A 12,024-nucleotide genomic window follows, 5' to 3' on the forward strand; every position below is an offset into this window, starting at 1 on the left:
TGAGACGTCTTCTCCTCCTCCTCTTTTACAGTCTCTCTATCCTTCTATTCTCTTTTATTTGGAAGGTTTTATGTAAATTCTAAATTTGACTGAAAAGAAGAATTTGACTTGCTAGAAATGGACTTGTGCCGGAATGTGACTTTTGTTTGGCCACTGGGCTTTTCCCTCAAGATCCGGCTTAGAAACTTAAGTCCTTGAGTCCTGGTGTTATTACCTAATGGGTTGGGGAGGTGTACAACTGTGGCTGGAAAAGCCAATACTGTGGGTTTTGTGTGTGTGTTTGTGTGTGTGTGTTTGTGTGTGGTGTTTGTATAAGGGATAAATAGGATTAGACTCAGAGGATAGTCATTGATAGATCTTGGGGCATTAGTCTGGCTACTGCCCCGGGGCAGAAATGGAGAGCAGGAGAGGAGATTAGCGCTGCTGGACCAACCAGCGCTTTCACAAGACGCCAGACCACAGGAAGTGGACAGAATGAGGTTAATATGTATACAGATTTACGCCGCAGTGGGGTGTGGACAATCTGTGTTCTTGCGAAATTCTATTACACTTCCAGAAGTTCCTTACGAGAGCGATCATTATTCAAGGGTTTCACCTTTTTGTTTTGATCGTTGCGGCCTAAAATGTCTGATTTAAAAATTGAGTTGCAAAATTCTTACGCATTTTTTAAATATTATTATTATTATTATTAATAATAATGATAATAATAAAATACAGGAGCAAGGAAAAAACATATTTTTTTTAGTTAACTTGTCACAAATTGAGAGCAACGTAATACGTAACCAAAAAGGTTTAGAAAAAAGAAAAGATTAAAAGGATTACAAAACATTTTTGTTAATGTAAATGAAGATGATACCCTTTTTAGAGATCCAACTCACAGCCAAAACGGAACCCAGTTGAGAAACTACAGTCAACAGAACCTTGCCGTACACATTCAGCTGCTGTGTGCTGTAGCAAAGTCTTGATCACTCGATAAAAACAGTTCACCCCTGCTTTTTTGGGCAGCACTGGGGAATTTGGCAGTTATTTTTGGCGGTGAGTGTGAGGCGTTCGTTTCGCACATATCTGCATCTCTACAACTTAAAACAAGGAAGTGAATTTGGTGACATATGGCTCAACCTTTTGCGTGAGGAAATGTACTGGTGGCAGAATCGCATGCTGTTGGGAAGATGTCATCAGCGCACACGCACACACAGCGCACACACAGCGCACACACAGCGCACACACAGCGCACACACACCCAATAGTACTCCCTCAGGCAGAGAGAGCGGGCCAAACTGCTCAGAAATGGCCCTGGCCCGGTCCTCCCCAATCCCAGTGCCTCCCCCGCACACAGGAAGCAGACAGCGATCAGCCATAAATTCCATCCATGGGACTGTTCTGTGCCATGATGCCAGGACCAGGTTTTTGGGAGGAAACATAGCGGAGGGAGATGAAGTGAGAGAATTAAAGACAGAATAGGGTGGGATGGAGGTGGGGGGGAGAGGAGGAGAGAGAAGAGGAAGGTGAGGAGAGGGGGGGGGGGGGTGGGGGGCGCGGCGCAGGGAAAGAGAGAGGGAGGGAAGGAGAGAGACAGATTGAGAGATAGGGAGACGAAGAATTCCAGAATTGCTCCGTGGTGTGAATGAAGGAAGCTAACTGCATGCGTTACGTAACTGCGTGATGTAAGCGAGGAACAGACACCTGCAACACCCAGGCTCTGCTCTGTGTCTCTGGGACCGCAGCAGAGAAACAGAACACAGCCCACGGATGTTATGACTGACTGACTGAATCACACACACACACACACACACACACACACTGGTAGCTGGTGTGTTGAGGGAGACCTCACGTCCTCTGGAGTTAACTCAGACTGACACAGAAACGTCAGACTCCAGCTGGGAGGAAAACCAGCCAATCAAGAAGGATTGCGTTCTGCTACAGGGTCAGATTAGGGTCAGTGTGGGGGTGGGGGCAGTTATAGTCTGATGTAGAAGGGTGTCTCTGTGGGGGTGGGGGCAGTTGTAGTCCAGTGTACAGATAAAGAATGCTGTCAGTGTGGGAGTGAGGGCAGTTGTGTCCAATGTAGAGATGTAAAAGGGTGTGTCTGTGGGGGGAAGTCCGATATAGAAAGGGTGTCTCTGTGAGGGTTGGCAGTTATAGTCCAGCGTAGCAATGTGGAAGCCGATTGAAAGGGTAGGGATCATGGGAGACGAAGACGGAGTTCTGGAGACGTGTGGTGGGAGATGAGTGGGCTGTCTGCCTCCTGGCTTCCTCCAGCTCTGAGCAGGGTGCCAATCGTTAATGTCAGGAGTAATAACCCTCATCAGTGAATCAGTACCCAGCCCTCAGTATACACATACACCTGTCACCTGAAGGACCAATCAGACCGCAGCTGAATCGGCACTCTGTGTGTGTGTGAGAGAGGGGCTAGACACGGTAACTGGGGCATCATCCTGGTCAAAACAGTAGGGCATTTGATCTGTTAGACACACATACACAAACATACACACAAACACACACTCTCGCACACACACACATAAACACACACACACACACACATCAGCGTCTCTTATACAAATGGCAACATCTTTGGAAGAAGGAACATGTGGTGGGACAGTTAGAGCATGAGATTTGCCCCTAGGGTATTTTTCCAATAATGCCTCTCCCAGATCAACGTTTTCTTTTTTTTACCCTGACTGGTCGGACTTGGGCAGTGCCACACTGTTTGGTTTGAAGGACCAACGAGTTGTGGCGGCCAGTTTACAGAGCCCATCCAAACTCGTTAATCACCCAGACAACGAGCCAAACACTCGCACACCAAACTGTGTTGTTTCTTTTCTTCTTCCTGTTTTTTCCTGCACAATCTTTGCTCCAGAGATCTTTTTCTGATGCAACTGCTGGAAAGTCCGAGAGAGTCCTCCAGCGTTCGCTCAGTCTGTGCCACACCCTCCGCCCCCTCTGCTGCCGCTGCAGACGGGTGCCTGATCAGGGACGCTGCAAGAGCATTGTGCAGACAGAGGCATGGCACACCAGGCGTGAGGACTGAGAGCGGAGTGTGTGGCACTGGTAGAGCGGCACAGAAAGCACTGTGTTGTGTCTGCTCAGAGCCCTTTCAAGCAGAGCGCCAAAATGCCATGGGCGTGGGCAGTGCCCTTTTATTTAGACCGTTCCTCTGTGCCCACTCGTCCATCAAGGACACACACACACACACACACACACACACACACACACACACACACACACACGGGAGAGCACTCATGGAACTTTCCAGAACAAAACTCACTCTGACGGCTCAATCTCTAAGCTAAAGGAAGGTGGTTTCTGTTATGTGTATGTGCGTGCGTGCGTGCGTGCGTGCGTGCGTGCATGTGCGTGCATGTGCGTGCATGTGTATGTGTGCGTGTGTGTGTCCTTGATGGACGAGTGTACACAGAGGAACAGTTACACACACATATGGGCTGTATTATAGTGATGCCAATGCTTATCTATAGAGCCCAGGCACTAATTAGGTGTGAAGGTTGGGTAAGGTTACAGCTTCACAAGGTTACATAACACCAGTACAAACAACAATGTCTCCCTTAGGAGAGGAGTGAATGTATTCACATTCCACCGCTTCTGTTTGCAATGCAGGCACTAGGGCTAAAGTCCAAACATACTTAAAAAAAAAGAGAGACATTGAGATATCCTTGAATCGCTCGCCATGTTTCTGATGCGGTTTTCTTCGAGAGAAGAATGTTTTCCCCTGAAGTGCTTTGGTGTTCGGGCAGAGCAGGCTGATTGTGGATGTGTCCCTCTGGGTTTGGTCGATCCGAGTGAGCGATCAGTCGACTGCAGTGGCAGCCATCTCCTCAAGAGGGGAGGGCACAGCATGCTTCCATGTGTGGACCACATCCCAAACCTTAATGAGTTTAAACTACCAGCATGAGGAGAGATCTGCACCAGTCACCATTCCACGCACGCACGCACGCACGCACGCACGCACGCACGCACGCACGCACGCACACACACACAGACAGAGGCACCCTATGAGTCATTACTTCAAAATGATGACAGAGAGAGGAAGCTCTTAGCCAATCACAGGGCAAGAGGGTCTGGTTGCTATGGAAATGTGGCTTTGACACGGCAATGGAATCAGAGAGACTTTCACACATGTAATTGGAGGTGTGTGTGTGTGTGTGTGTGTCTGTGTGTGTCTGTGTGTGTGTGTGTGTGTGTGTGTGTGTGTGTGTACTGTTTACCAAACTGTATGTGAAGGGAACATTTAAGATGGTGTCAGGAACAGATCAGTTTTCAGATCCTTCATTCTTCACACTGTCTTTCTCTCACTTTCCTTCTCACCTCTCATTCTGCCTACTCTCTCGTTCACCCTCTCCGACCCTTGCTTTCCTTCTCTCTCTCTCCCTCCTTCCCTCGCTCTCTCTCTCTCTCTCTCTCTCTCTCGCTCTCTCAATTTGAATTCCGTTTCAATTTCAAAGGCTTTATTGACTTGACATGAGTTCTTGTGTTGTCAAAGCTTTGGACAGACAAATACACAGAGAGATTAAAAAACACACACACACACACACACACACAAGGGAGGGACTGGACCTGAAGCTCATTGGAGAGGCTGCCATGCCACAGGCTTATTTTTAGCTATCCTCTGTGGAGGTATTATCACATCACATTCTTAACAATACACACACACACACACACACTATCTCACTCTCTCTATCGAGATCACATCACATTCTGAACTACTTATACACCAGCCATGTAGGCTACTCATTAGCTGATCAGCCAACTCTGGGGACACCAGCGCCATTTACATATACAATGTGTGTGTGTGTGTGTGTGTGTGTGTGTGTGTGTGTGTGTTTTGTACCGAGGTGGTCATGCTTGTGTGCAGGTGCGGTTGGTTTCGAGTGTGTAGATATGAGTCCAGGAGTCTTATAAACTGCAGCTCTGACCTTGTCTATAAATACATTGGCTAACAGAATGTGTGGTCAGTGTTATGCAACGGCAGCATAAAAGAGGGAAGTTATAGTTGTTTTATTAAGCCTCACGGCATTGGTCCACACTGAGTTAAAGTGCCATATTAAAGGCTGACCGGGTGTGTGTGTGTGTGTTACATCAGTGTGTGTGTGTGTGTTACGTCAGTGTGTGTGTTACATCAGTGTGTGTGTGTGTGTGTTTGTGCTAATTCAGTGTGTGTGTGTGTGTGTGTGTGTGTGTGTGTGTGTGTGTGTGTTACATCAGTGTGTGTGTGTGTGTGTGTGTGTGTGTGTGTGTGTGTGTGTGTGTGTGTGTGTGTGCGTGTGTGTGCGTGTAGGAGGGGTGTTGTGTAATGTGTCCTGGTCTATAGGTTCATGTGTTAGAAGTACTGGAACATCATTACAGTAAGGAATGTAGTTCTCACAGATCAGTTTCAATCCTGCTTACTTGGTTGTCTTTCTGTCTCCATCTCTCACACACACTCACACATACAAACACTCACATACTCACTCACACACATATATACACGACTCTCTCTCTTTTTCTCCCACTCTCTCTCTTCCTCTCTGTCTTCTTCTTCATCTCTTCTGCCTGAGATGAGAAAGATGACCATACTCTGGTCTATATGGTCAGTAAATCGGTGTTTTATGTACACTATGAAGTGTAATATGTTTTGATGTGTGTGTCCGTGTTTTGCGGTGTGTGTGGTGTAGATCACAGAGCTTCTGGAGGACGATCGTGTGGAGGGGTGTGAGGATCTCCCTCGAGACGGAGAGGACGTCGCCCCCTCGCTCCCTCCTAACAGCCCCCCAGACACCGACAGCAGCCCCTCCAGGTCAGCCCAACACACACACACACACACACACACACACACACACGCTATCTCTCTGTCCTCTGTCTTCAGAACCACAGTTGCTGTTATGCATTAGCATGTGCTATATGACCAAAATGTAATATCCTGATGTGGTTCATTTCATGTCCAGAGAACGATACATATCACCATTTAGCACATTTTTTGTACGTTCAATGAATAAATAGTAGGGCTGGGCAAGTTAACGCGTTAATCTTGCGTTAATTCATCAAGTAATTAACGGCGACAATTATTTATCGCACGTTAACGCAGGTTTTATTATTTATTTTATGATTGTGAAAGTCTGTTGCCAACAGGCTTTTATTTTGAAAAGTCTGCTGCTGACTGCTGCGCAACCGGAAAAGAAACGAATGGGCGGATAAACAAACTTGGAGAAGGGCATAGACATATGCACTTGAAAAGTTGACAACACGCAAGTTAACACAGATACACGAAAGCTAAACTTCTCCAAATAATGTGGCGATTCATTGCCTCTGCATCACCTCCAACAAAGGTTAACATCAGTGGGTTAACCGGTCAGCTGTTCGCTAGAATCTAGATGTTCGTTGTCTCTGAATGATGCTAGCAGCAGTTTAGCAGCTGGCTATCCTAGCCTGACACCCTACTGGAATGGATCCATCATTAAGATTACATCAGGATGACAAGAAAATCAACTATCGAAAATATGATTTTGAGCTTGTTGTGCAATGATATCCCCTGTCCTCCCGGCTCCTGATAAGTTAAGCTAACTAATGTTACCGTGCTAGCTATCGCTAGCTACAAACGTAAAAATAGCAGAAACAACGTCATAACCAGGCTGGTTAGTTACATTACAGGGACACCAGCCATCAAGTACATATTGTCAACACAACTTTTTGGTGCTTCACCACACTCTAAACATTAATGCCCTGGCAGTGGCAATAAGCTTTAGTTTTGTATTTTTTTTGTTTGATCATTGTTTAAGCTGAGAATTATACAAAGTATTTATTTTATTAAACTGCTACTATATAAAAATGTTGTGGCACTTTTGTTCATATGGCAGAACATTTAAAATAAAAGTGCGCTATACTTTTGAATTGATTATTGGATTTTGCGTATAGAAATGCGATTAATCGTGATTAATCAGGGAAATCATGCGATTAATCGCGATAACATTTTTTAATCATTGCCCAGCCCTAATAAATAGAAGCACAACGGATCATTAGCTATTTGCTAACGTTATGCTAGCAGCTAAAACTTACAATCTCTTGAAATGTGCTGACTTTGACATTATGACAAACTAGTTACTCAACGACTGTCCTTAGTCAAACATCAAGCAAGTGCAACACAAGACAAAGCAAGACGGCAAATAAGCTACTTACTAGATCGGCAGACAGTAAACAAGTTGGGCTGCCACCTGCAAAACTACAGCACAAAGTTATATGCCTATGGACCCTGGTATGGCAATGGCACGGAGGCGATCTCTACATTAAAAGTCATTGTAGCGCCCGAATTTTTTTCAAGCTGTTTTTTTTTAAGGTAAAACTGAGTATCCTAACCCTAATCATGAAGTATAATTGTTGCATAGTGTAACTTTAATTGGCTTTAAAATTACCACATGGAAAGGCCTATTTCTTATTACATTTTGCATTATATACTCAAAATAAAAAAAAAGATACTTGTGCATATTTGGTTCCTTGTATTTTGAACTTTTGTGCACATTTTCAATCAAACATGGAACAAATTAAAAATAAAATAAAATAAGTAAATCCCGACAATAAACTGTCTGCATGTAAGTTGTAGCGGCAGCCATTATCTCCCTCCATTTTCGTGTTTTGTGTCGCTGGTAAACGAGGTTAGTGTCTTGTTGGGACCGGTCTGCCGGTTTTCTGGTCCGTTAGACTTTTCCTACCCAAACCCCGTCCATGCGACAGGTGACCCCACACACACAGACAGACACACACACAGACACACACACACACAGACACACACACACACAGACACACACACACACAGACACACACACACACACACACACACACACACACAGACAGACACACAGACAGACACACAGACAGACACACAGACAGACACACAGACAGACACACAGACAGACACACAGACAGACACACAGACAGACACACAGACAGACACACACACAGACAGACACACACACAGACAGACACACACACAGACAGACACACACACAGACAGACACACAGACAGACAGACAGACAGACAGACAGACAGACAGACAGACAGACAGACAGACAGACAGACAGACAGACAGACAGACAGACAGACAGACAGACAGACAGACAGACAGACAGACAGACAGACAGACAGACAGACAGACAGACAGACAGACAGACAGACAGACACACAGACAGACACACAGACACACAGACACACACGCACAGACACACGGTTGCAGAAGGGTTTTGGCGGTTGTTCGCTTAGGTAACCTTCACACAGTTCATAAATAACATGACCTGCCCATTCTGAGCATGTGAGAGATGTGGCCAAACACACACAATCATACACAAACTCACACATGCACGCACACACACACACACACACACTTTATTTTACTGGGGATGAAATTTATAGCCACACAGTCACACAAACACTCCATTTTGATGAACTTCAGAGTTATAGCCTCAGACAAACACACACACACACACACACACACAAACACACACACATTTTCCTTTATGCTGGGTTTCTTTTGGTGTGTGTGTAGTTCAGGGCTGTTTAAATAGCCTTGTCCTGTATCATATCAAGCCATTTAAACTTGGTGGTGTGATGAGAGCTTGATTAATGAGTACATGTGCACCATGACAACCGAGATCATACACTGAAGTGTTGACACACACACACTCACTCACTCTCTCTCTCTCTCTCTCTCTCTCTCTCTCTCTCTCTGTCTTTCTCTCTCTCTTTCTTTCTTTCTCTCTCTCTCGCTCTGTCATTCACAGACGCACACACACACTTAGATACACTGTGACACCAAAGCTCTTAAACACTGTGTTATACACACTGAAGTGTCCATCCACTCTCTCTCTCTCTCTCTCTCTCTGTCAGTCACAGGCGCACACACTCAGAAACAAACACATACAGAGACAAAAACACTGACACATGCACGTGTACCAATACCAAATGCAGTCAGCAGATGCTGATGGTATTTTTTCACGAATTAATTTAGGCTGTAAGATGGCCATATTTTTTTATTTCCACAGGGAAAGTGTTCTCTTTTATTTAGGCATAGATTGATTGATTGATTGATTGATTGATTGACAGACAGAACGACAGACAGACAGACGAACTGATGTATGCATCTCTGTCTGTGTGTTTGTGCGAACACAAGTGTGTGAATATGTTGTGTGTGTGTGTGTGTGTGTGTGTGTGTGTGTGTGTTAGTTCATATCAGTCTGACGTCACTATGCTGTAGAGGGGTGAGGGGGATGTGATGCCGCTTCCATTTGGGTTTTCTGGCATGAGAAATTCAAATCTAAACCAAGCCAGTTCCAGCACATACTTAAAAACTCACACAGCCACTTCAGCAAAGACACACACACACACAGCCATTCCATCACACACACACATTTTGAATTCTTTATTTGAATTCACCAATAACATTTCCCAGAGCTGAAATTCAACCTGTAACACAGCTGAGATGGAGCAGAATTCTGACAGCTGTCTAGATTTTAGGGGGCCAGCTGCAGGTGAACTGTCTGGGCATCATGGACTTGCTGTCTGGGCATGGCGGCCATACTTATAGTTTATGTGGTTAAATACCAGTCCTGGAAGGCAAAACATTTTGGGGGAGGGGGGGATTTTCCTGGTCCTCACCAATACACTGCGAAAGTGTAAAGGCTCTACTGTGTGTGTGTGTGTGTGTGTGTGTGTGTGTGTGTGTGTGTGTGTGTGTGTGTGTGTGTGTGTGTGTGTGTGTGTGTGTGTGTGTGTGTGTGTGTGTGTGTGTGTGAGTGCGTGTGTGTGTGTCCTGTTTTCAGCAGTCAGCTGCCTGAGTGTTTGTGTGGCCTGTTTGAGTTTAGTCTCCGACCCCAGCCAACAGCTAAATATAAGCCCCTATCCCTTTCACCCCACGTGGAAAGTATTTTCCGGGCTTCAGAAACAAACTGCCCCGGGGGGGGGGGGGGGGTAGTAAAGAGGTGGTGTAAGGGGGCCAGTTTGGGGAGGGTGGGAGGCGAAAAGTGTTCTTGTTGTGTCGTCACCTCAGTAATGTGTGATAACAGATGTTTGCATGTAGTCCTGAAGAGTACAGGCCAATTATTTGGTCCTGAGTAATGTTTAAGGCCAATAATCAGGTACTGAGTAATGTTTAAGGGCAATAATCTGGTACTTATTAATGTTTAAGGCCAATAATCAGGTACTGAGTAATGTTTAAGGGCAATAATCAAGTACTGAGTAATGTTTAAGGGCAATAATCTGGTACTTATTAATGTTTGAGGACGAGATCTGGTACTGAGTAATGTTTAAGGACAAAGGTAAGTGCAGATTGCTGTAGCTGTCTCTTATGTTATGTTATATGTAGTGGCTGTTCAAGTTCTATGGTTGGCCACTGTTTAAGATACTCATCTTTGATTGTCTGGCAGCAGTCAGATGTTTCACACAACAAATATGACATAATAAATAGGTATAAGCGAGACCAATAATGTACATATTGGCACAAACACAAAGTAAGGACTTTGTGGTAACCATGGTATAAGCTGGGTAGGGACCATAACCGTGTCCCCATATGCAAACATAATGGAACAGGCTTTGTCTTCCGTTATTGTTGTCATTTTATTTATCAGACAGACAGACAGACAGACAGACAGACAGACAGACAGACAGACAGACAGACAGACAGACAGACAGACAGACAGACAGACAGACAGACAGACAGACAGACAGACAGACAGACAGACAGACAGACAGACAGACAGACAGACAGACAGACAGACAGACAGACAGAGTCAGTTTTATCACATACTCAAAAACGCACACACAGCCACTTCAGCAAAGACAGCCATTCCATCACACACACATTTCCATTTCCATGGAAATGCCTTATCCAGTCCGGAGCGAAACACACACCCCATCCCAGCTGAAGCACACAGTGTGTCCCGAACACACACACACACACACACACGCTATCCCAGCTGAAGCTCACAGTGTGTCCCTGACACACACACACACACACACATGTCCCCTTGGGATTCTCAGTAAAGCTCCCACCTGAGGGCCTCTTCACACATTACTCAGCAGAGTAACACTGAGGGTGATGAAGGGTTCAGCCCTCTGAAGGGGGTTTGTGTGTGTGTGTGTGTGTATATATTCATGTATGTTTGTGTACATGTGTGTTTGTTTGTTTGTGTGACTGGATCTCTGAGTCCTTGCTAGCTGCTGAGATGAGGCCGGCTCTGGCCCTGGTCTGGCTCAAATGGGTTTGGGTCTCAGCTGTTGGGTCTCCCGCGGAGCTGTCTGTGTTTGCACCCCCATGTGTCAACACCCTCTGTATGTGTGACGGGGGCACCTGACACCGTGTTCAGCTCGGGGCATGACGGGAACCCCCGTCTGTACCCCTGTGGGACACCTGTTCCCAGGCTGGGACACAAAAGTACACCCCACAACCCCTACACACACACACACACACACACACACACACACACACACACACACACACACACACACACAGATATACACACCCCTTCCCATGACTGACTGATAGACTGTGCGTGATCAAGAGCTACCCAGAACACAGTACATGGCCATTCAATGTAATGTGAACTTCCGTGGCAAACACATTCAGCATTGCTGTTGTCTTTTCATCACTTATTTCATTGTTATCTTCATTAATTATATGTATTTGTCTGAGGGGTCCCTAATCCTGCTGTGATCAGATTGGTGCTGGAAGGGTGGGGTCTGCTTGGGCTACTCTCTCTGCTGACCACAGGAAAACACATGACTCGGTGTAACACACACACACACACACACACACACATGAATACACCTATACACACACAAACACACCTATACCCACACAAACACATGAACACACCCTCATACACACACACACACAAACATCTGTATACTGGGGATCTGGGTCGCACAGGTTGGCTGTGGTGGTGAGGTGCACCTGACCAAAATCTCAGCGCGTACCTCTGTCACGTCACATCACGTTACGAACACAGGTTGAGTGTGTATAGCTAATCTCATGTTAGCTTCAGGCCACT

The 12,024-nt window shown here is 45.7% G+C and overlaps 1 protein-coding gene across 4 annotated transcripts in view; it reads left to right on the plus strand.

The window, feature by feature from the left end:
• fam13b (family with sequence similarity 13 member B) overlaps nt 1–12,024 on the plus strand; it is a 51,881-nt gene that overhangs the window by 18,002 nt on the left and 21,855 nt on the right. For all 4 annotated transcript variants that reach the window (XM_080843664.1, XM_080843663.1, XM_080843666.1 and 1 more), the window contains one exon: nt 5,667–5,788. In XM_080843664.1, coding sequence (XP_080699790.1) covers nt 5,667–5,788 — 122 coding nt within the window. The remainder of the gene's footprint in view (nt 1–5,666; nt 5,789–12,024) is intronic.

This window comes from Sprattus sprattus, assembly GCF_963457725.1.
Source record: "Sprattus sprattus genome assembly, chromosome: 8".
NCBI classification, from domain to species: domain Eukaryota; kingdom Metazoa; phylum Chordata; class Actinopteri; order Clupeiformes; family Clupeidae; genus Sprattus; species Sprattus sprattus.